This window comes from Culex quinquefasciatus, chromosome 3, assembly GCF_015732765.1.
Source record: "Culex quinquefasciatus strain JHB chromosome 3, VPISU_Cqui_1.0_pri_paternal, whole genome shotgun sequence".
NCBI lineage: Eukaryota > Metazoa > Arthropoda > Insecta > Diptera > Culicidae > Culex > Culex quinquefasciatus.
The window spans coordinates 16,936,631-16,961,921 of record NC_051863.1 but is presented as its reverse complement, the minus strand read 5'-3'; the positions used below and the strand labels follow the sequence as shown (position 1 = coordinate 16,961,921).

General features: G+C 34.1%; 2 protein-coding genes across 2 annotated transcripts; both read right to left on the bottom strand.

Annotated features, from left to right (window-relative positions):
* Positions 1 to 661: 661 nt before the first annotated feature.
* Positions 662 to 2,569, bottom strand: LOC119770156. Its single transcript, XM_038264541.1, has 2 exons — positions 1,508 to 2,569; positions 662 to 1,447 (listed from the first exon to the last, which is right to left on the bottom strand). The coding sequence occupies exons 1-2, from the start codon at positions 2,564 to 2,566 to the stop codon at positions 1,211 to 1,213; spliced, it is 1,296 nt and encodes a 431-aa protein (XP_038120469.1). The 5' UTR covers positions 2,567 to 2,569; the 3' UTR covers positions 662 to 1,210.
* A 274-nt stretch (positions 2,570 to 2,843) lies between these two features.
* On the bottom strand, positions 2,844 to 11,019 carry LOC119768642 (UPF0746 protein DDB_G0281095-like). The gene is given in 4 exon segments (XM_038258928.1): positions 2,844 to 2,948; positions 2,980 to 3,080; positions 3,083 to 3,476; positions 11,005 to 11,019. Coding segments are annotated over 4 exon segments (615 nt in total).
* Positions 11,020 to 25,291: the final 14,272 nt, after the last annotated feature.

Here is a 25,291-nt window from a genome sequence, read left to right as displayed (position 1 = left end):
TTAAACCTTTGTATTGCAGAGCAAAATATAGAGAATTTTCTCAGCATTCAAACATTTTTTTTTCTGGGGTGGACAAACATGGGCACTAATTTTAACAATAAATAGCTGAAACTTTTTTCAAAAAAGTTACCTAAAGATGACTATAACTTAAAATCGGTGCACTGAATCAAAATTTCACTAAATTTTTTTTTGATTGCAAATTTAATTTAAACATTGAAAAATGAAGTTGAAAACATTTTGCGACCAATATTTCGATTTTTTGATTTCATAATTCATATCATCGATTTGTCTTGATTTAATAATTTATAACACGGTCAAAGATTTTTGCACACTCAAGAAATTTCTGAAAAGTTGGCATTTGTTGTCCCCTAAAACATAACAAAAAATAAAAATAGTGTTTTTTGCAAATCAAATTTCAGTGACAAAAAGTGCAATTAAAAATCACCAATACTTTTTTTTATCGTGTATCATTTTTTCAGTGTCGTCCTTATCCATACCTACAACTTTGCCAAAGGCACCAAGTCGATAAAAAAAATTCCTTGAAAAGATACAGATTTTTGAATTTTCATACATCATTTTTGTATGGGCAGCTGCCAAATTGGTATGGAAAATCATATGGACAAACTAATGATGCAAAATGGCTGCTTTGGGCACCAAAAAAGATTCAGCCGGATTAAAAAAAAATAAAATTGGAAAAAGACCTGCTTCGTAAAGAATTGCTCTACTGTCAATGGCATTCCCATGGCATACTGTAATTTGGCAAAAGTTTTCTACCTGTTTTGCACCGTCACACCCTAGTCGTCAGAGTGCTCCGGGAAAAGCCAGGGTTCCCGGTCAAAGTGTCACGCCTGTCTTTATCTAAATTATTCAAACAGTTCACATTTCACCGCATCGTGACGCACGTCCATCATATTGTACTATGGATCATATGGCTGTTTCCCATTGCAGATTTCGAAGCAAAAGAACACGAACGTTTATTTTTTTTTGCGTAATTAGAACTGTCACTCAGTTTTTCAAGAGTGACAGAACCAAGCTTGATCAAAGGAGCTTGCTAGCTTTATGCGATGTTGCAGTTTGGTTATTTTGTATAATCTATTACGCGAGAGCTTAGAACGGTGCATTTCCAAGTTAGTGAATTTTTGTTATGTTTACATACATCGATTAAACAAATCATTAAATCTAAACGTCCTAACTTAAATTCGATCACCGCTTACACAAAGTCTTTAAAGAAAGTAAAAACCGAGTAGGCCAAGTTGAGCAGCTCGTAGAAGCGTTCCTGGGTGAACTCAAAGAAGCCGAAGCAGTTCAAACGCAAGGGTTGCTGCGCCACCGCCATCATGTTCAGCATGATCGTTCGAACGGAGCGGTACCGAACCTGGAATCGATCCTCAAACGTGAGTTTATTAGGCCAATCCAGGCTGTACACTTCCTCGGCGATGGATTCGTTCTGAAAATTTATAAATTTTCTTTTTATATTTTGATTTTTGTTTGAATGACGCCTTCCTACCGCTTCGGTCAACAGGCTCACGCACTTGGTCAAGGAGAAGCATTCAATGGCGACCCACAGGCAATAGCCGAGCGCTTCCAGCGAAAACATCGTGACCGCTTTCATCTGCGTCAAGTAGACTGCTCCGCTGGACAGGCACAGCACGTTCGAGTAGTACACGATCAGGAAGATGGCGTTCAGAAACGATCGCACCTGGTTCTTGATCGCGAAAAACTCGCCAACAAGCTCGATGCAATCGCCAAACTCTTCCTCGGCAAACTTCCAGAAGTAGGCCTTTCTCACCAATTCTTGCCGTTGAGAGCTTCCGGGCTCCGATGCCAGCTTGCTGTGGACGCGCCTTTCGACGGAATCGAAAATGTCCGCAACCATCGCTGATATCACATTAACCTCACTCTCCAGTCCTGTCAGAATCATGTAAACAACCAGGTAAACAAGCACCGTTCGCATCCCAATGCCGTTAAATGTCAAACAAAACATCTTTTCACAGAGAGTTTGCAAAACCGGAAACGTTTCACTGAAATCGAACGGCAACCTCAGGTAGTGATGATTTGACAAGTCAACAAGCAGAAAACTGGCAACAATGCCCATAATAAACAAAGTAGCCGGAATCACTGTTTTTCGAATCTGGTAGAAAGCCTCACTGCGAATATCGTACGATCGCAGGAGATGCCCTCCAAACCTCCGTCGATTCACGTACCGTTGAACCGCCATCAACGGTTCGTAGTACCAAAGAATGATCCAGGTCCGTACTGCCAGCGAAACGGTCGCCACTAGCGCCTGCAAGCAACTCAGCACTTTGTCCAGCTCGGCCTGGCGGTGGAAGTTCAGGTACAGGTTCCAAGCGACCACCAAAATCGGCAAATAAATCACCACGCGGTAAACGTTCCACACGCGTCTGATTCGGACGTTTGTCGAGTTGAGCCGTGCTCCGGCGATCGCCAGCATCGCGTCCAGCCCGAAGAAGTGATCCGTCGAGTTGGTGAAGTCGCTGGCGGTCATCGCGCCGTAGTAGGCCGCGAGCTGCGACCGCGTACGAGTCCAAAGCCTGCTGACGTCCATCGCGAGCGGGTGTTCGGAGTGAACTGCGAAATTTCACGACGATTCACGAGAGATTTTTTTTTGCGCATGGGAAAACACAGTTGTTTTAAAATTGTCAAAGTTACTCGATGTTCGTCTTTCTAGAACTATTTAATTTGATTCCAGAAGAAATGCAATTGGCATTGTAGAAATGCAAGTCATGTCGCACACATTGAGGACGTCACATAACCTGGAAAGTTTTGTAACAACTGTGTTTTCCCAAGAATGCTTATTTTCTAGTCATTCCATTTTCAGCAGTCTAGAGTGCTGATTTATAACCCTGTTGCTGTTGCTGTTGCTGTTGCTGTTGCTGTTGCTGTTGCTGTTGCTGTTGCTGTTGCTGTTGCTGTTGCTGTTGCTGTTGCTGTTGCTGTTGCTGTTGCTGTTGCTGTTGCTGTTGCTGTTGCTGTTGCTGTTGCTGTTGCTGTTGCTGTTGCTGTTGCTGTTGCTGTTGCTGTTGCTGTTGCTGTTGCTGTTGCTGTTGCTGTTGCTGTTGCTGTTGCTGTTGCTGTTGCTGTTGCTGTTGCTGTTGCTGTTGCTGTTGCTGTTGCTGTTGCTGTTGCTGTTGCTGTTGCTGTTGCTGTTGCTGTTGCTGTTGCTGTTGCTGTTGCTGTTGCTGTTGCTGTTGCTGTTGCTGTTGCTGTTGCTGTTGCTGTTGCTGTTGCTGTTGCTGTTGCTGTTGCTGTTGCTGTTGCTGTTGCTGTTGCTGTTGCTGTTGCTGTTGCTGTTGCTGTTGCTGTTGCTGTTGCTGTTGCTGTTGCTGTTGCTGTTGCTGTTGCTGTTGCTGTTGCTGTTGCTGTTGCTGTTGCTGTTGCTGTTGCTGTTGCTGTTGCTGTTGCTGTTGCTGTTGCTGTTGCTGTTGCTGTTGCTGTTGCTGTTGCTGTTGCTGTTGCTGTTGCTGTTGCTGTTGCTGTTGCTGTTGCTGTTGCTGTTGCTGTTGCTGTTGCTGTTTTTGTTTTTGTGTTTGTTTTTGTTTTTGTTTTTGTTTTTGTTTTTGTTTTTGTTTTTGTTTTTGTTTTTGTTTTTGTTTTTGTTTTTGTTTTTGTTTTTGTTTTTGTTTTTGTTTTTGTTTTAAAACACCCAAGATTGATCATGTAATCGATAAATAATGAGGTGAGAGTTGCATGTTTCGACGAAGGGAGGGAAAAGGGTTTAACATTAAGGAGGTATGCAAAAATCGAGTTCAACCAGGCGTTAACATGTTGCACAAAAACCTGAAAAAGACACTCCGAAACACTGCCCGTCGGACATGCATTTTGACAATGCTGTTGCAACTGCATCGAGAGGGAACCACATGTTAATTGATGCAAACCTGGGTCGCCCAAAAATTAAAAAAAAAAACAACTCGGTGCAGAATATTGGGTTACAACCCCGCAAAGCACAGTCTGCAGTCGGGTTCGATTAAGGAGGAGATGCACTTCTCCCCGATGGTCACCGGAGCGTGGTGTGAAAATGCTTGTTTTTGGCCTGGTTTTACTCGGGTTGAAATTCCGGGAACCTGTCTGGTCTGATTTGGTAACCACCAGACCGGCGGATTTGATTACCGCCCGGCCAGAGACAGGACCTGACCAGTTGAGGGCTTCCTCGGTTACACACGTCTGGAACGGTTTGTTTTGTGGGAGGGGGTTTGGACTCGGCTGATGACCTCGTGAGCAAAAACAAATAAAAAATCAATCAAAGTGCACTTTGCGAAACGAGACGGAAATTCTTCGAATTTCGTCACGAAGAACATCATCTGGCAAAACTGGCATGTTGCGAGTTTTTACTAGCTCATCGAAGCAAGCCATGCCCGCGGGGAAGTGTCGTCGCGGCCGGTTTGTGGCGCAAAGTGCGCCAGGTTTTGGCGTTTTTGTCTAGGAACTAGATGTCAGAGGCGTTACGAGGGAAACATTTCATCAATTCCAAATATCATTACAACCTAGAACGTCCCTGTTCAACAGCCATCACCATTTCCAAGGTATTCGATCGCCTGCTTGCACAAGCTGCCAAACGCTGTCAGAGCCTACTCCGACGACATGACCTTAGGCGATACGACGACACATTCTAGGCTGCGACTTCGACTCGAAGAAAGAGAGGAGCCAATCAGTCGCGAGTCGAAGAAAAAAGCCGCGGACAAATCTGACTGTCGTGGTGGCTCAACCTGGAGTTACAACACACCAAATTGTTGTTGTCGTTGTCGTTTGCGACAAAAAAGCAATTACTTTCGACGAAATGTCATTCGGGCGAGACAAAACAAAACAAAAAAAAACGGCGCGAAACAAAGATTGATAGCAATAGACACACAAGCGCGCCAACACTGCGAGCCCTTGTAATAGCGATGCTTTTGAGTTGGGAAAAAAGTGAGTAACTTTAATTTGCATAATGCACGGTGCGCTTCCCGTTTCCCCTCTCCGACTCCATCCTTATCGAAGGAAAAGGGTTGACGGCTGGGAAGGTGCACTAGGTTTCTAGGCAGAAAGGTATTGTGTTTCAGGAAATTTTAAACACAATATCAAAGTTTCTTATTTAATTTAAATTGTCTAGTTAACTTTTATGTCTTCTGCAGCCAAATGAATTACAAAATAAAAAGTTATTTAATAGGATATCATTTTTTCCAGATTTTCTTTGTTTTTCTATGCATTTCCCATGTCAAATTAAGCCATTTTGCATACAAGTTTGGTCATACAAAAAGTTAATATTCGAAAATCTGTAACTTGAGAAAGGATTTTCTGCTCAATGATAAGCACTTTCCAGAAAAAATAGGCAAAAAGGATAAAAATATACAGTTGTTGTTATTGAACAACAACAATTTTCAATTTGGACTTTCATCACTAAAAGTAGGATTCTCAAAAAACGTACTTAATAATTTTCAATTTTATTTATTTGTTTTAAGAGACTTTAAAAGCATATTTTGTGCAAGAGTTTAGGATGGTGGAAAGTCAGGTACTGGAGCTATGATTTAAAAAAAAATAGAGTTACACACCCCTGACAAAAAATCAATAAAAATAGTTTAGATGCCATTCTCTATGAAATCGGTATTTTTTCTTAAATTTTAATTTTTGTATTTTTTAATCCGACTGAAACTTTTTTGGTGCCTTCGGTATGCCCAAAGAAGCCATTTTGCATCATGAGTTTGTCCATATAATTTTCCACACAAATTTGAAAGCTGGCCATACAAAAATGATGTATGAAAATTCAAAAATCTGTATCTCTTGAAGAAATTTTTTGATCGATTTGGTGTCTTCGGCAAAGTTGTAGGCAGGGTAGGTAAACCATCACCATCGCACTATCATTGATGCATATTTCGGTGCGTTCCTCGTCTCTTAAAACTTCTCTTCTCTTTCGCAGCCGAGTGATGGTCGGCTTGCTATCGCGAATATCGAAAGCCCATCACATCGACGAGAAATACCCTATCGCTGGCTCGGATGGAACTATCGTTCCAACCGGAGAGACACGCACACGAAATTGCTGTATACATACACTGGAGCTCACGCACACAAATGAACTAATTTCTACAGGGCTTACGGGCGAGAGAATTTCACGATTGCTCTTTCTCTTGCTTTTTGAGCGAGGGGACTGGCTGTGTGAGAGATTTTTTTCCGTCTTACGCATCGGTTTGTTCGTTGCTCGCTATTTCATCGGCGTCGTTTCGCTTCGCTCTCTTGATGCAGTTTTGGGAGAACGCCGAAAATTTGATGATTTGAGCGAGGGACGATATCTAAAAGCCCTCGGCCATCGGCGAGGAAATGAGAAAATACCAACCCTGGTTGTAGGTATGGATATGAACTACACTGAAAAAAAATGATGCACGGTAAAAAAATTTTGGTGATTTTTTATTTAACTTTTTGTCACTAAAACTTGATTTGCAAAAAAACACTATTTTTATTTATTTTTTATTTTTTGATATGTTTTAGAGGACTTCAAATGCCAACTTTTCAGAAATTTCCAGGTTGTGCAAAAAATCTTTGAGCGAGTTATAAATTTTTGAATCAAAACTGATTTATTCAAAAAATTGGTTGCAAAAATTTTTCAACTTCATTTTTTGATGTAAAATCAAATTTTCAAACAAAAATACCTCAGTGAAATTTTGATAAAGTGCACCGTTTTCAAGTTAAATGCATTTTTAGGGGAGTTTTTTGAAAAAAGTCGCAGTTTTTCATTTTTTTTAAATATTTTTGAAAAGCTGAGAAAATTCTACATATTTTGCATTTTTGAATTTTGTTGATACGACCCTTAGTTGCTAAGATATTACCTTGCAAAGGTTTAAAAACAGGAAAATTGATGTTTTCTAAGTCCCACCCAAACAACACACAATTTTCTAATGTCGATATCTCAGCAACTAATGGTCCGATTTTCAATGTTAAAATATGTGTAATATTGAATGTTTAGCCCTTTTGAAATGTTAGTCTTGGTTTAAAAATTTTGAAAATATTTTTTTCGAAAAGATCGGAAAATTTCACGATTGTTTAATATTTTAACATTGAAAATCGGACCATCAGCTGCTGAGATATCGACATTAGAAAATGGTGTGTTGTTTGGGTAGGACTTAGAAAACATCAATTTTCCTGTTTTTAAACCTTTGCAAGGTAATATCTTAGCAACTAAGGGTCGTATCAACAAAATTCAGAAATGCAAAATATAGAGAATTTTCTCAGCTTTTCAAAAATATTTTTTTCAAAAGTAGGCAAACATGTGCACTAATTTTAAAAAATGAAAAACTGCGACTATTTTGATAAAAGTCACCTAAAAATGGATTTAACTTGAAAACGGTGCACTTTATCAAATTTTTTTTAAAGTACTTTTTGATTGCAAATTTGATTTTACATCGAAAAATGAAGCTGAAAAATTTTTGCGACCAATTTTTCGATTTTTTTAAAAAATCGGTATTGATTCAAAAATTCATAACTCACTCAAAGATTTTTTGCACAGCCTGGAAATTTCTGAAAAGTTGGCATTTGATGTCCTCTAAAAGATATAAAAAGTTTTTTTTTGCAAATCAAGTTTTAGTGACAAAAAGTTAAATAAAAAATCACCAAAATTTTTTTAACCGTGCATCATTTTTTTCTAGTGTAGTTCATATCCATACCTACAACTTTGCCGAAGACACCAAATCGATCAAAAAATTCCTTCAAAAGATACAGATTTTTGAATTTTCATACATTATTTTTGTATGGCCAGCTGCCAAGTTTGTATGGAAAATTATATGGACAAACTAATGATGCAAAATGGCTTCTTTGGGCATACCGAAGGCACCAAAAAAGTTTCAGTCGGATTAAAAAATACAAAAAAAAATCGAATGACCGAAATCTGAGAGAATTGCTCAGATGTAAAATCATATTTGCAATTGAAAATTCGTTTGATCTTTTTTTTTAATTCTTAATAAATATATTTATTTACTTTTTGCCAGATGTTTTTGCAATTTAAAAAATATTTTGAAAACCTTAACATAATCCTTAAATTATACTTTTTTGATTTTGTTGATCAGCCGCCTAGTGGTTGTAAAAAAGCCTCTTAAAGCTTAAATATTGAAAAAAAAAGTTTTCTGTCTGTCGATTTGCATGAAATTTTGTCTGGGTAATCTTTAGGAGAAAAAAAATGTCATAGAATATTTTTAAAAAATCCACTTTTCAAGAAATTTCTAAGATATCATTTTTTTACTTATTGGGAGCAAGTTTCTTACTTGTCAAATGATGCATTTTATGTGTCAATCATTTTTAATTTTATGTGTCTCATCAAAATTAGCAAAATAAGCTAATAAACCACTTTATAGAGGATTGGAAATAGCAAAACATTTTGAAAATTCAGCTAGAACTGAGTTTTTGAATATGTGAGATTTTAATATTAAAATTATAAAAACCGAATTTGAACATAATTTTTACAAGAATTTAAAAAAAAATTACAGATGTTTACTGTCCAAATATTACCTGTGTGCTCTGATTTAGGTGAAACAACCGATATTTTTTTTTTTTGCAGTTCTTGCTAAAACATGCATCCCATTATTTGGAAAGATTCCTAAACAGTTATCAAAAAATTCCGAAAAGTTTATTAAAAAGGTTCCAATAAAAAAAAATAATGAATTGGAAATAAAAACTGAACAAAGTAAAGCCCTTATATTTATCCGGCAATATTATTGAAATTGTCTCCTCTACAACTTTGTAACACATTCAAACACACCAAAAAATTACCCTGCAAATTTGTTGACATTAAAAGATTTTACTTTCACAAATTACGAAATTTTGCAATGATTTTTTCTATGTTTTCAGTTTCAGTTTCAGTTCGGGAAAGTACGTTAAATTTCCCTTTAGATGACTTTTTTTTTTCATTTTCATTTTAATGTTTGTTTTTTAATCATCATTTCAAAATATGTTTGATTGACAGAGCGCAAAAAATAACATAATTTTCATTTTTTTTTTACTTTGGAAATCAGCCGATTAGTTCCTGAGATATCGGTGATCAAAAAACGAGGGCAATTGGGCAACACTGAAAAAAAGCATGACCATTAGGGTGAAAATACAAAAAAAAATCGACATCAGGGATACCCTCTGACTCAATTACTTTGGCACCATTTCTTCTGAAAACCCATTTGAACCTCTGTTTGTTGGGTTATTTTTTTGTTCAGACTAACAATTTTCATTATGATAAATAAATAATTATATTTTTAAGAATTAAGGTGGTTACAAGCAAAGCAAACCCCTTATGTTTAAAAGTCAAAATGTTTGAAACTGTCATCAGTAAACTCCAAATCACAACCCTGCAAAGCTACAAAAATCATGAAATTTAAAAAGTACTGTTCTAAATAAAAAAATCCTTCCGGGTTATTTCAGATTCTAAAAGAAAACGAAATTTCTCTTCTGATGAAATTTTATCTCTTTTTTTGTACTTTTTAGTCTAGCAGAAACTTTTTGGGTGCCTTCAGTTTGCCGAAAGAAGTAATTGTGCGTCATTTCAACATTGCTCAACTAAATATCAATAAATCATAAACAATCAATAAAATATCAAAACAAACGGCTTTTCGGCTTTTCAAGAAGTTATTCCTGATTATAAATTTTTAACATTTTTATTGAAAAGAAAAGTTCACGAATTTCATTTTTAAGCCTTGGAAATCGAACCATTAGTTTCCGAGATATCAAAAAACTAGGGCTGGAACACTGAGAAAATTCCATTCTGCTAGTTTTTGATTTATTTTTGCATGGCCATATCAAGGAAACGAAGGCCACGTCAACAAAATTCAAACAGAATAATGTAAGAAATTTGCTCCGTTCACAAAAATTTTCAAGTATAAAAAATTATGAAACAACGATTTTCAAAAAAAAAAAAAAGCTGCGTAAAACGACTGTTATTTTAAAACGGTGCATTTAATCAAATTTGCTATTAAGTATATTATTATCAAAAAATTAGATTATTCATAAACATTATTTGACAAAAAATTTATATTTTTATTAATCTTCAAAAAAAAAAACTCTCGAGAATTACAAAAAAATCACCTTTCCCAGTTTTTTTTTGTGATTTTTTAAATCAATTTTAATGACAAGAAAATATTTGAAAAATAAGCGAAACTAAATTCCGTGTACCGTAAAACGGGGTGACTTTGATAGCCGGGGTGACTTTGATAGGTTTGCAATTTTTGCGCAAAATAAAGAGTACAATTAAAATACGTACGGAATGGTTTAGAATCATACTGCCCGTGGTAGAGAAGTGTTCGAAGTACATCAAAAAGAACTTTTCATAAAATTTTGAAAAGTTTAAAAAGTTAGTTTACCATAGTTAAGAAAATGTTGATGAAAGTCATTATTCCAAGCTTCTCAAAGTGTCATAATTTTCTCAATGAACATGATTTTGAATCGGAAAGCGGAATGGATTTTCGGATTCTTTGGAAAATTTTCCACTAGGAGAAGGTTAAATAAGTTTGTAAATAACAAATAATATGTGTTTTTGAAAAATAATTTAAAAAAATCTCCAGATTTATAGGCATTTTCAGTAGAACAAATTTTATACAAAATGTGAAAACATGTGATTCGTGCTTCAAATTCAGTATAAAATGCAAAATAAATCGATAATTTTATGAACAAAACTAGTTTTAAAAAATTTCAGACAAAATTCCGACTTTTTAACAATTTTACCTAAAATTTATGTGTATTTTGTTGAAAAGCTTACAAACTTAGTTAACGAATCATAAACATTGATTTTTTTTCTTAAAAACTATATCAGCTACTTAAGTGATGGTACATTTAACGTACAAATAAAGTTTGAACATCTTAAATATGATTTCAACAAGAAAAACTATGACATCAAAGTCACCCCGGAATTTAAACTAAGAATTTTTAACGTAACTCTTTTTCTAAACACTATTGAAACAACTTTTTTTCCAAAATAGTGCATGGACTTTGTGTGGCCTACCCCAGTACATGTTTAAAAAATAATAATCTTGAGGAAAATCTTACCTGCAGGTCCAACATGTTGGAAAATATTCCAAAAACAAATTGAAATCCTATCAAAGTCACCCCGGTTTACGGTATTAATTTTGTTCAGTGTATCCCGCATTCATAACTACAAATTTGCCTATCAAATCGTACAAAAAATCCTTCATAAGATACAAATTTTTGTATTTTCAAATATAATTTTTATATGGACAGCTTAAGGAAAATAATGTGGACAAACTGATGATACTATCGTCATGATTCGAATTCCCAGACACTTCAAATCCCGGACACTTAATTTGTTTTATCGATTATTTGGATATAAGTTCGTATTATGAAAGTAAAAACCGTGCTGTTTGATAAATTTTAAGATCAACTTTCATTTAAAGTTTGTTTGAACGCTGTAGTTAATGCCAAAACAACTGAAACCATAAAGTTTTGATTTCCTTAAAATCTAGCATTTTTTTTTGTGTAAAAAATCGATTGTTTTGAGGTTAACTACTTATTTGAGACCTAAAGAATGCCGTTCACTAAAAAAAAAATTCAAAATTTGTGCGATTCATAATCTAATTCGAGTGTCCGGAATTCAAAGTAAAAGTTTCCGGATTTCGGATCAGTTGTTATCAATGTCCGGAGTTGTTATGTTAATTTGAATTTGGTTAACCGCGGTGAATTTTCTTGAAATAATTCGAACTGTCAAAAATCCACCAAAGCATCTACCGGTGGATACTGCAAGTTTATGCATTGTAAATTGAAATTTTTACCAATGTTTTTTGCCCCTATTGATTTTTTTAGGAAATTTTGAAGTGGAGAAGACATTTAGAATTTAAATTGTTCCATACAAATCACCCTGTTAGTGGGTTTACTCACGTATCTAGTTTTCGTAGGCCCTAAAACAAATGAACGCCATTTGTCATGGTTCGGCATTAAAAATTAAAATTAGCATGCCATGGTAGGTTAGTACCTGTACCACGTTGAAGTATGCCGTGAGGGCGAGAGGGGGGAGGGGGGTGTCTGATAAAACTCGCAGCAGGCGACGACGCGGCGTGACATTTATGCGAACGAAACCAACAAAAAGCGCACCAACTTTTGCCTAGAAACATTTTATGCTTCTTTTCCGATGGAGTGGGATTGATACGGAACGAGCTGGGCTTTTTTTTTTGTTTTTGTTTTTGTTGTCTTGTTCTAGAAACAACTCACGTTGCGCGCCAAAAGGACAAACATGATTCATTTTGTAGCAAGATTTTTTTTTGTGCCCTTCGAAGTGGTCAACATTGTATGAAATATAAGGTTGTTTTATACATATATTTTTTTATTTTGTTTATTTTTAGTCAAAAAAACAATATTCTTGAAAATAATCACAATGACAGTTTAATACCCTTTAAAACACACACATCTCGGAGCTTAAGCCACCCCGGCATTCGTTCCGTGCCGAATCCCGCTGCCGACAGGCAACTCAACATAAGTGGCGGAAAAACTTTAATGTTGTCAGTTTTTCAATAAATTTTAATCCCCCATCTTCTGATTTTAAAAACGCCCCGACGCCGGCTTATCGCAGTAGGTTTATGAAAATCCTCAAAAAAGAGCCAACGACTGCGTCACCTCTGACTTTTCTGCGAGTAAATATTTGTTTACGACCGCGGCCTGCTCCTTCGCCTTCAGTGCACATGATGGCCACATGACACCCAGCGCCAACTTGGACGACCGTGAATGGATCCCGTAGCATCGGACGCTTTATGATGCAACCCATGCAACAATAACAATTAAAAATTCGCAAAGGTACCTTTTTCAATGGGGGATTGTGGGGTGAAATGGAAAACAATTTTTAGGAAATAAATCATAACAATTCTTTTGTCCTACTTCTCTATGGCACGAAAGTTATTGCTTTTTTCCACTGAATTCCTGCAGATTTCTAGAACAAAGTACTGGACATTCTTGGTTTATTACCTGAGTCCAATCTACCCTCTTCTCTCCCTTAAGTCACTGTGATTTTCCTCCAACGCTGCAGATAACGCATCAAAGTGTGCTTGCACTCTACAACTCGGAGTAAGTGAACCCCGGCGGTCAATTTCAAAGCCAACTCTGATACTGGCCAACTCCTCTGGGCCAAAAGAAGATTATCGCAAAATTCACTGAACATTAGCGCGCTGAGCCTTCTCTCGCAGTTCCAGTGAGAGAGACAAGCGTAAATGACACGACGAGGCGCAGGTTGAAGAGAGAAGCCAGAAGATTCACAACAACAATAACAAAGCTGAAAAGAGCAGGCACCAAAACAAAACGATACGATTTGCACAATTTTATGCTTACTAAAGTGACAGAAGGGTATCAAGGTTGTAAAACAAAAGGTTGGAGGTTTTGACCGAATTATTTGATAATTAAAAAGACATAATTTTTTCATCTAAAATCTTCAAAATTTTAAAGCATAGAAAACCTAAAAAAATATGAAAAATCAACCTTTAATTATAAAATCTTGAAAAAGTGACGCTGCCGGCAAAAGAAATGCAAAAGAGAAACCCTTATCTTTTCAAAAATGACACTGGCACCTTATATTTCGGCGTACACAAACACACACACACCAACTGACTGATGGAAGTGATGGAAACAGTTTCATTTCTTTTTCCATCTTCAATTGGCCCCGCACAATCGTGAACAAGAGATCACTCGGGGCTCAGCTGAGGGTCATAATTCGTTCTTGTACCGGCGCTGATAGCGGCCACTTTTCGCGCAAGGTTGATTTTTCCACCGATTTTTAATGGTTGCTTTTGAGTAAGCTTTTTTGATCAAAAAGGGCATTTTGACAGCACGTATGAATGATGAACTTTTTGTCATTTTTGTCATTTTTGTCATTTTGTCATTTTTGTCATTTTTGTCATTTTTGTCATTTTTGTCATTTTTGTCATTTTTGTCATTTTTGTCATTTTTGTCATTTTTGTCATTTTTGTCATTTTTGTCATTTTTGTCATTTTTGTCATTTTTGTCATTTTTGTAATTTTTGTCATTTTTGTGATTTTTGTGATTTTTGTCATTTTTGTCATTTTTGTCATTTTTGTCATTTTTGTCATTTTTGTCATTTTTGTCATTTTTGTCATTTTTGTCATTTTTGTCATTTTTGTCATTTTTGTCATTTTTGTCATTTTTGTCATTTTTGTCATTTTTGTCATTTTTGTCATTTTTGTCATTTTTGTCATTTTTGTCATTTTTGTCATTTTTGTCATTTTTGTCATTTTTGTCATTTTTGTCATTTTTGTCATTTTTGTCATTTTTGTCATTTTTGTCATTTTTATCATTTTTGTCATTTTTGTCATTTTTGTCATTTTTGTCATTTTTGTCATTTTTGTCATTTTTGTCATTTTTGTCATTTTTGTCATTTTGTCATTTTGTCATTTTTGTCATTTTTGTCATTTTTGTCATTTTTGTCATTTTGTCATTTTTGTCATTTTTGTCATTTTGTCATTTTTGTCATTTTGTCATTTTTGTCATTTTGTCATTTTTGTCATTTTTGTCATTTTTGTCATTTTTGTCATTTTTGTCATTTTTGTCATTTTTGTCATTTTTGTCATTTTTGTCATTTTTGTCATTTTTGTCATTTTTGTCATTTTTGTGATTTTTGTGATTTTTGTGTATTTTGTGTATTTTGTGTATTTTGTGTATTTTGTGTATTTTGTGTTTTTTTGTGTATTTTGTGTTTTTTTTGGTGTGTTTTGTGTATTTTGTGTGTTTTGTGTATTTTGTGTTTTTTTTTGTATTTTGTGTATTTTGTGTATTTTGTGTATTTTGTGTTTTTTTTTTGTGTATTTTGTGTTTTTTTGTGTATTTTGTGTTTTTTTTTGGTGTGTTTTGTGTATTTTGTGTGTTTTGTGTATTTTGTGTTTTTTTTTGTATTTTGTGTATTTTGTGTATTTTGTGTATTTTGTGTATTTTGTGTATTTTGTGTTTTTTTGTGTTTTTTTGTGTATTTTGTGTATTTTGTGTATTTTGTGTATTTTGTGTATTTTGTGTATTTTGTGTATTTTGTGTATTTTGTGTATTTTGTGTATTTTGTGTATTTTGTGTATTTTGTGTATTTTGTGTATTTTGTGTATTTTGTGTATTTTGTGTATTTTGTGTATTTTGTGTATTTTGTGTATTTTGTGTATTTTGTGTATTTTGTGTATTTTGTGTATTTTGTGTATTTTGTGTATTTTGTGTATTTTGTGTATTTTGTGTATTTTGTGTATTTTGTGTATTTTGTGTTTTTTTTTGGTGTGTTTTGTGTATTTTGTGTTTTTTTTGTATTTTGTGTATTTTGTGTATTTTGTGTATTTTGTGTATTTTGTTTATTTTGTGTATTTTGTGTATTTTGTGTATTTTGTGTATTTTGTGTATTTTATGTAATTTGTGTATTTTGTGTATTTTGTGTATTTGGTGTTTTTTGTGTATTTTGTGTATTTTGTATATTTTGTGTATTTGGTGTTTTTTGTGTATTTTGTGTATTTTGTATATTTTGTGTATTTTGTGTATTTTGTGTATTTTGTGTATTTTGTGTATTTTGTGTATTTTGTGTATTTTGTGTATTTTGTGTATTTTGTGTATTTTGTGTATTTTGTGAATTTTGTGTATTTTGTGAATTTTGTGTATTTTGTGTATTTTTTGTATTTTGTATTTTTTGTGTATTTTGTGTATTTTGTGTATTTTGTGTATTTTGTGTATTTTGTGTATTTTGTGTATTTTGTGTATTTTGTGTATTTTGTGTATTTTGTGTATTTTGTGTATTTTGTGTATTTTGTGTATTTTGTGTATTTTGTGTATTTTGTGTACTTTGTGTACTTTGTGTACTTTGTGTATTTTGTGTATTTTGTGTATTTTGTGTACTTTGTGTGTTTTGTATATTTTTGTATTTTGTGTTTTTTTGTTGTATTTTGTGTTTAATTCGTATTTGGTGTTTTATTTGTATTTTTTTTTAAAGTGTATTTTGTTTATTTTATGTTTGTCATTTTTGTTATTTTTGTCATTTCTATATTCTGTAAATGCTCAGAAAAAAACCTGAAACTGTTGGTGGTCCAGTTGAAACAAGACCAAGAAACAAATGGCACAGCAATTGATCTTTGACCGCACAACTACAAGATGCATCATTCCTAATGACACTCAAGTTGACGCCGGAAGGGTGTCGAATTAATCATCGCCGCTCGAACGTGACTTCACGAGACTAATTTGTCCTTAAATCTGCACTTTCGTGTTGAAATCACTAATGTTTATGGTGTTTAAATGAGAAATGACCACCCTGAAGGCACTGTCATTTGAACTGTTGAGTTGCTTAACACTACTGTGAAGAACCTAGTTCATCCAAATCTACAACATTCTTGCTTTGTTTCGATTGATCCACGATCCTGATGATACCACATAACCTATTTGAACTCAACTGACCACGACCACGAGATCATCTCCGTCATCATCCCCGAGCTAATTTACGACGTGCGAAAAGTGAATCCAGGTCCGAGGTCATCACGCGCCAGCCGCCAACCAGAGAGAAGACCCCATAAATCCATTTCTTTACTCGTCCGACTTTGGCTTTGTCTAAATCCGCTGAAACCTGGGGAGGAGTTGGAGCCAGCCAGAGTTGTACGGACGCAAGATCGTGATGTCCGGCTCGTGGGTTTTTCGGGTCGGTTTTGGATCAGGGAAAGAAATTCGCAGAATTTTTGCGACTCTTGCTTCGGGAGGCACTTTGCAACTCTATCTCTTGCGAAAGGGGAAGTTGGGGTTTCTTGTTTCTTGTTTCTTGTTTCTTGTTTCTTGTTTCTTGTTTCTTGTTTCTTGTTTCTTGTTTCTTGTTTCTTGTTTCTTGTTTCTTGTTTCTTGTTTCTTGTTTCTTGTTTCTTGTTTCTTGTTTCTTGTTTCTTGTTTCTTGTTTCTTGTTTCTTGTTTCTTGTTTCTTGTTTCTTGTTTCTTGTTTCTTGTTTCTTGTTTCTTGTTTCTTGTTTCTTGTTTCTTGTTTCTTGTTTCTTGTTTCTTGTTTCTTGTTTCTTGTTTCTTGTTTCTTGTTTCTTGTTTCTTGTTTCTTGTTTCTTGTTTCTTGTTTCTTGTTTCTTGTTTTGTTTCTTGTTTCTTGTTTCTTGTTTCTTGTTTCTTGTTTCTTGTTTCTTGTTTCTTGTTTCTTGTTTCTTGTTTCTTGTTTCTTGTTTCTTGTTTCTTGTTTCTTGTTTCTTGTTTCTTGTTTCTTGTTTCTTGTTTCTTGTTTCTTGTTTCTTGTTTCTTGTTTCTTGTTTCTTGTTTCTTGTTTCTTGTTTCTTGTTTCTTGTTTCTTGTTTCTTGTTTCTTGTTTCTTGTTTCTTGTTTCTTGTTTCTTGTTTCTTGTTTCTTGTTTCTTGTTTCTTGTTTCTTGTTTCTTGTTTCTTGTTTCTTGTTTCTTGTTTCTTGTTTCTTGTTTCTTGTTTCTTGTTTCTTGTTTCTTGTTTCTTGTTTCTTGTTTCTTGTTTCTTGTTTCTTGTTTCTTGTTTCTTGTTTCTTGTTTCTTGTTTCTTGTTTCTTGTTTCTTGTTTCTTGTTTCTTGTTTCTTGTTTCTTGTTTCTTGTTTCTTGTTTCTTGTTTCTTGTTTCTTGTTTCTTGTTTCTTGTTTCTTGTTTCTTGTTTCTTGTTTCTTGTTTCTTGTTTCTTGTTTCTTGTTTCTTGTTTCTTGTTTCTTGTTTCTTGTTTCTTGTTTCTTGTTTCTTGTTTCTTGTTTCTTGTTTCTTGTTTCTTGTTTCTTGTTTCTTGTTTCTTGTTTCTTGTTTCTTGTTTCTTGTTTCTTGTTTCTTGTTTCTTGTTTCTTGTTTCTTGTTTCTTGTTTCTTGTTTCTTGTTTCTTGTTTCTTGTTTCTTGTTTCTTGTTTCTTGTTTCTTGTTTCTTGTTTCTTGTTTCTTGTTTCTTGTTTCTTGTTTCTTGTTTCTTGTTTCTTGTTTCTTGTTTCTTGTTTCTTGTTTCTTGTTTCTTGTTTCTTGTTTCTTGTTTCTTGTTTCTTGTTTCTTGTTTCTTGTTTCTTGTTTCTTGTTTCTTGTTTCTTGTTTCTTGTTTCTTGTTTCTTGTTTCTTGTTTCTTGTTTCTTGTTTCTTGTTTCTTGTTTCTTGTTTCTTGTTTCTTGTTTCTTGTTTCTTGTTTCTTGTTTCTTGTTTCTTGTTTCTTGTTTCTTGTTTCTTGTTTCTTGTTTCTTGTTTCTTGTTTCTTGTTTCTTGTTTCTTGTTTCTTGTTTCTTGTTTCTTGTTTCTTGTTTCTTGTTTCTTGTTTCTTGTTTCTTGTTTCTTGTTTCTTGTTTCTTGTTTCTTGTTTCTTGTTTCTTGTTTCTTGTTTCTTGTTTCTTGTTTCTTGTTTCTTGTTTCTTGTTTCTTGTTTCTTGTTTCTTGTTTCTTGTTTCTTGTTTCTTGTTTCTTGTTTCTTGTTTCTTGTTTCTTGTTTCTTGTTTCTTGTTTCTTGTTTCTTGTTTCTTGTTTCTTGTTTCTTGTTTCTTGTTTCTTGTTTCTTGTTTCTTGTTTCTTGTTTCTTGTTTCTTGTTACTTGTTAACATTTTTTTAACTTTTTCAGCTTAAGGTACCTCACATTCCCCTACAACTCTCGGGTCATCCCAGGAGTCATGAAGTGAGAATTGAGTTCTAACCAAAAAGCCCAAAACAGGTTGGAAACAAGGAGGAAAACGAACGAAGGAGAGGGTGAGAGATGTTTGATTAGGGTGCAATCCGAGGGAATAATTTGAGAAATTTATGTGCGAAAAAGTGTTGCCAGCTGCCAGACTGTCGGGACGTGATTTATGGAGACCGTGTGATCATCAAAGAATGCTAAATTTATTGCATAAATTGGAGAGTTGAAGTTTTTTTTTGTTTTCTTCGGGATGTTTCCCAATCAATTTCTGTGGTTTACAATCTCTGAACCGCAATAATCTTAGATCACTTCTGTTGATTTTTGTGCGTTTTTTTTGTTTCCCGTCCGAAATTAACGGTTCCAATTAGCAACTTGACCATTACCATCAATTACACACACCCGGGAAGGCGAACCTGCCCAAAACTTGAAAAAAATGGACCAGGACTCCTTTCGCCGTTTTTGGCGGCAAAAAAGGAGCGAAAATCTGGCCGCTTATCAGTCGGTATAAATTACAACAGAAAAAAAGAAAAAAAATGTGACCAAAAATTACGTGCCTGCATTATCGTTTGTGTTTTTTCAAAAAAAAAATAATGTTAAGGCCCACGAGGGTGACACATTTTTCGGAGGGGCACACGATCGCGTAACAGCCGAAGCCACTTAGCATAATTATTTTTAAATCAAGTGCTTGTTGTTGCTACCCTCGTTTCTCCTGAACCTGCGTTGCCATCATCATCAGCATCTCGCGGTATCAAAATTTGGGGAACCTACGCAGCAAGATGACGACGACGACGTCGGTTAAGTGAGGTTAATAACTTAATAAATTTCAAGTGTTATTTTCAATATTTGAGATACCAAGCGTGGAACAGACTTAAATAACATCTTAAATGAAATTTAATTAAGGTATTTTCGGATTGGGGCTTCACGCAAGTTTATTATAATTAAAAGTATCTGATTTCTTTTAGAGTCCTTTGCATCATGTTTCCAGGTGATTTTCCCCTTTTATTCTAGAACATTTCTTGAGAAATGTAATTTAATTTCAATTGTTTGCAAACATTTGAAATTTGAAAAAAAAATATATAACATCTATGCAGACTAACAAATCCTTACACGAATTAACTAGGAATAGCAAAAACAAAAGTTTAACTTGATGCAAATCAAGACTTATAATTTTTCAATTGCCCTCACAATGTAGGTTCATGAAACATAAAACAACATATAATTAAAGCAAGCCAATAATTAAAAAAAGATGAATTAAATATATTTCAATTCGATAGAGTACATTTTAAGATAATTATATGTGAATTTATGACGGGTTAGATTAACTTAAAAAAATATTTTAATTTCTGTACAAATAAACTGAAAAACACCGCACAGGCAGAAAATATACAAGATAAATTAAGAAATACGAGTAAAACCGAAAAATAGTTTAAAATTTAAAAGCACAACATTGATTACTATACAAAAAAATCTTTCAAGAAAAGTTTTGATAATTTCCATGTTTTTTCCTGTGACATATGGAAAAGACCATCTTGCAGATTCACCATGATTTTCCAGTTAAGATTTTCAATATTTTTTTTTTCTTTCTACATCGTTTCGGCGATAATTTAAAAATGCGTTCAGAAAGCATTTTCTGAGAATTTTGATTATGTGAAATTAAACTAATTTGTTAGATGAAAAGTAACTTTTGGACGACAAATTTATAGAAGTTATGCTTTATGATTTTGATATGTTTGTATGGGACTTCAGATAATCGAATGATAATAATTACATCGGATTTAAGTTCAGCAACCTAATTTTAGTCAAATTTTAGTGGATGAATCTAGATTGAATTACAAAATATTTATCTTTTTTTCGAAATTTCATCACTGCCATTTTGGCCGCCAAGTTAGATTCAGAAATTTCAAATCACTTTAGCGTAGTTTTTTAGAGGTTTAATGTAAGCTCGACAACGACAAAAAAGCGAAATTGCAAGATTTTATTTGACTTGAATAAATGACGTCAATTGCAACAATGCGAAACCAATTTTAATCCTTTGTGAAATCCAAATAAGATTTTATTTTAAAGAGTTGTATGCATGGTGACCACTCAAGTTGAGGAAACGTGAAAAAATCTGGTCCAATTTTTTATGATTTATACATTTTAAAACTTATTTTGGATGGTTGAGAATGGGAAGGCTGTTTTTTTTATGAAATCCAAATAAAAACTGTTAAGTTGTGATAAATTTGCGATCACTTTTTTTATTAATCAAACTAAAATGTTTTATTATTTAAAGTATAAGAAAACTTTGTTTCAACCCATTTTACTCTTATTTTTTTTATTTTGATGCACTTGGCCAAATTTTGATGAAGATATATCCGCTTTCATTCATAAAAAGATGAACTTCATCAAATATGACGACTGTAGAATAAATTATATGATTAACTCCTGGGTGATGAATAGAGAGAATACACTTTGTTTACATCTACAAAGTAGGATGCTATTCAAGCACAAGCATGACATTTTCTTACTGGTAAATGAGCTGTTCTATAATCAGCGGTATATTTTTTATTTTGTCTAGTTTTTGACTCTTTTTTTTGCTGGAAATTGAGTGTGTTTTCAAATATCGATCTGTAAGAACTGCTGCGAGAGTGTCATTCTGCGATGTCGTAGATAAATTCGCTGGTTGGTTATGGAATTTTGCAGCTCTTCCTGGCCCAGCGAAAAAAAAACGCGAATTCTACCGAAGCTTATCCAACACACAGAAAAGGTTTTCACCAGAACGGTAGGTTTTCAATCGGAATCAAACAATTAAGAAAGCTTCTGAATAGATACTACCACATCGACTCCCTACACAACTTCCATTCATAATTATAAAAAATGAAAATCTCGCCTTCAACAAAAAAAAAATTCATTCTTGCAAAAAAAATAATGTTCGATAACAATACTCTCTACTTTTGGTGAACAGTAAATTGGTTCCATTTTGACAGTTCAAAATTGAGGCCGTTTTGCGAATCACTATTCAGCACCCAGATTAACTCTGTCACAATGATTTTATTAAACAATTCAAAAATTCTTTACTTATTTGATTATGTTTTTTGGGTGAACCTTTCCAATTTTTCCGGCAGTCATAAGAATTTGTAGATAAAATACAAGTTTTGTTAATTATAAAGTAAAATTAAAGATTTTTTTTTAAATGTAGATAGCAACATTTTAACTTTTTAATCTAATTTAAGCCTTAACTAAAAATTTCAACGCATTTCCTATTCAAAAATTTTACAAAAAACTTTCTCTTGAATTTTAACCCAGAAAACTTTATAAAACATATCTTAACACGATTTTTTCATTATTTTTAAAATTATTACAAAAACTAACTTAATCCACCTATGTGGTTGGAGCTTTCCTCACAACAATGGCTGTACACAAGATTCATCTATTTTTTAGATCCGGCTTCCAAAAAGTACATCGATATCACTTAAGTAGCCATATCTCGAGACAGGGTTACCAGATCTTTTGGACTCGTTGGAAAGGTCTTTTGATAACCTAACCAACAATAGGTCGGATGGTGGATCCGGACATAGTTTACATACATTTAAGTGAGATCCGGCTTCCAAAAAGTACATCGATATCACTTAAGTGGCCATATCTCGAGACAGGGTTGCCAGATCTTCAATATTTTGGGCTCGTTGGAAAAGTCTCTTGATAACCTAACCAACAATGGGTCGGATGATGGACCCGGACATAGTTTACATACATTTAAGTGAGATCCGGCATCCAAAAAGTACGTCAATATCACTTAAGTGGACATATCTCAAGACAGGGTTGCCAGATCTTCAATGTTTTAGGCTCATTGAAAAGATCTTTTGATAACCTAACTAACGATGGGTCGGATGATGGACCCGGACATAATTTACATACAGTTAAGTGAGATCCAAATATATGTGAAAACACATTGTTATACATAACTTTTGAACTACTTATCGAAACTTCAATCTGTATAAAACTCGATCTATGGGACCCTAAGCCAAGTCGAATGCAACAAGTTCGGGTCAGATCGGTTCAGCCAGTGCCGAGAAACATGAGCTAGTTTGTTGGTCACATACATACATACACACACACATACACACACACATACACACAGACATTTGTTCAGTTTTCGATTCTGAGTCGATATGTATACATGAAGGTGGGTCTACGACGTTTTTATACGAAGTTCATTTTTAGAGCAGGATTATAGCCTAACCTCAGTGAGGAAGGCAAAACGTTATGCCAGGGAATAAAAAAAAAATCTCAGTATTTTATAAATTGTAAAGCTTAATAAATTTAAACAAAAAAGAAAAGGATATTTAATGATTTCCTTCTGAAACCAAATAATAAATAAAGATAATTCTCCGCCCGACCTCTCTTCAATTTGCGTGAAACTTTGTCCTAAGGGATAACTTTTGTCCCTGATCACGAATCTGAGGTCCGTTTTTTTATATCTCGTGAAACATGCTAAAAAAGAGGTGTTTTCAATAATTTGCAGCCTGAAACGGTGATGAGATGGAAATTAGGTGTCAAAGGGACTTTTATGTAAAATTAAACGCCCGACTTGATGGCGTACTCAGAATTCCGGAAAAAAGTATTTTTCATCGAAAAAAAATCACCAAAAAAAAATAAAAACTCTGCCGGATCTGTAAAAATTTTTGGAACATGTCATTTTAAGAGAAATTAAATGTACTTTTCGAATCTACATTGACGCAGAAGGGTTATTTTTTCATTTAAAACAAAATTTTTTATTGGAAAGTTTCGTGTTTTTTCTAATTTTAGGGTTATTTTTTAGAGTGTAACAATGTTCTACAAAGTTGTAAAGCAGACAATTACAAAAAATTTGGTATACAATCATAAGGGGTTTTCCAAAAAAATTGAAGTCTAACCAACTCAAAACAATCTAAAATGTATTTTTCTGCATTGATATTTAACATTTTTGGGGTGGTTTGAGAAAATTTTGAACTATTATGAAATTCAGATGTACAACACTATCAAAACATTATTTTTATTTTTGCAAAATAAAATTCTTTCGCCAATATTCAGTTACTTTGGAAACTAATGATTGCAAAAAACTTTTTATATTAAAATGTTGAAAACATGGCTCGTAACTTCATTTTTAATGCTTTTTTACTTTTTGCAAAAAGTAAATGTTTGGAGTGGTACCAACGTTAAGGTGGTGGTCCGATTTGAATGAAATTCGGGACTCTTGCATGTTTTGGTAGTATCTTGGCATGGGTAAGTTTGAGCAAGATCAGAGGAGGTAATTTTCAAATTTTCATTAATTCTTGCACACTTTTGATGGAATGAAAATGAGAAAATGCTCTATTCCTTAAATTTTTGAGGCATAATTCAAATTTTTTTTCATAAACATAAATTTATAGTATTGGGTAATAAAATTTGTCAATTGCATTTTTTTACCTGATTTGTTCAAGACAAAAACATTCATTTTCCAGTTTATTAACATTTTCACGATTTATTCACCAATCAACAGCCACGAATTCTCCTCACGATTCCGATTCAGCATCCTCGTCGATTCCAGACCGGTGATAAAACCTTAATCTGGGTCACTTTTTCTCTCTTTCGTCCGTTGCTCTCAGTCCTGCTTCTAACCTGTTGCGTTTGCAACAAGTCCTTCCTTCGAACGGCCAAATCCGGAACGGTTACGCCGCCGCAGCCAAGTCGATTTTCTTGTTTTATGTGTTCAGAAAACCGGGGGCCAATATTTGGTTTGTCCTTTCGGTAGGCCCATAAATAAAGCTCCTCAACGAGGCTGCGAAGCAAAAAAAATAAAGGAGAAGAAGGAAAACGAAGAAACGGCAGATAACTTGAGCAAGTTGAAGGTAATAAGGAGAAATAAGAGGATAGAGAAGAAAAAAGTTCAACTCTTTTACAGCCCAGGAAAACCATCAAAAGCACAGCAGAAACAATAAAAGTATGTATCGAACGAACGAAAAACAAAAACAAGCAAAAGAAGTAAACCAAAATAAAACAAGTGAAAAACGAAGCCAATTTCAAGTCTGCTGGTTGTGAAACAGGATTTCGTCATTTTTCGCCGGGTCCCCCACCCTTCTTCTTCTTCTTCCTGCTGCTGCGGCTCTCCTTGGAGGGAATCGATTGTTGAGTAGGCCTGGTGTTTTATTTTTTGTCTTTTATCACTGGACTGGCGGAAAAGGGGCGACGAAGGAGGACCAATAAACGCCATTTTATATCCCAGCGACGTACCAGTTTGTAATGTAAGCGTTTTTCGACAGACTGTCGTGACTGAATGCGGTTCTCGTGGTTGTCTTAAGGATTTTTTGTTGGTTTCAAGGAAGAAACATTTAATCTACTTTTAACACGTTTCTAGTTTTGATTCCTGCAATTTAATCTATAAAAAAACCTTAAATCAATCTTCTGTTAACATACAAAATTTATCTAATTATGATAGATTTGATTCCAAAAATATAAACAATTTAATTTTAAACAACAAGGTTAAAAAGCGTTTCAATAGCTTTCTTATAGGCGACAATTACAACAAATCCTTCTTACAGAAAACAATATGTTCAGGATTTTATGCCAACCCCGCAGCAATGATAGAGAACAAAATGAAAAATTAAAATAGCAAGCCATGAATTTAACATTTCAATTAAAAGGTGACGATTCTAGAGATTTCAACTCTCCGGAAATCAAGAGTTGAATGAATTTTTACTGAATGATTTTTTTCAATATTTAACGCTCT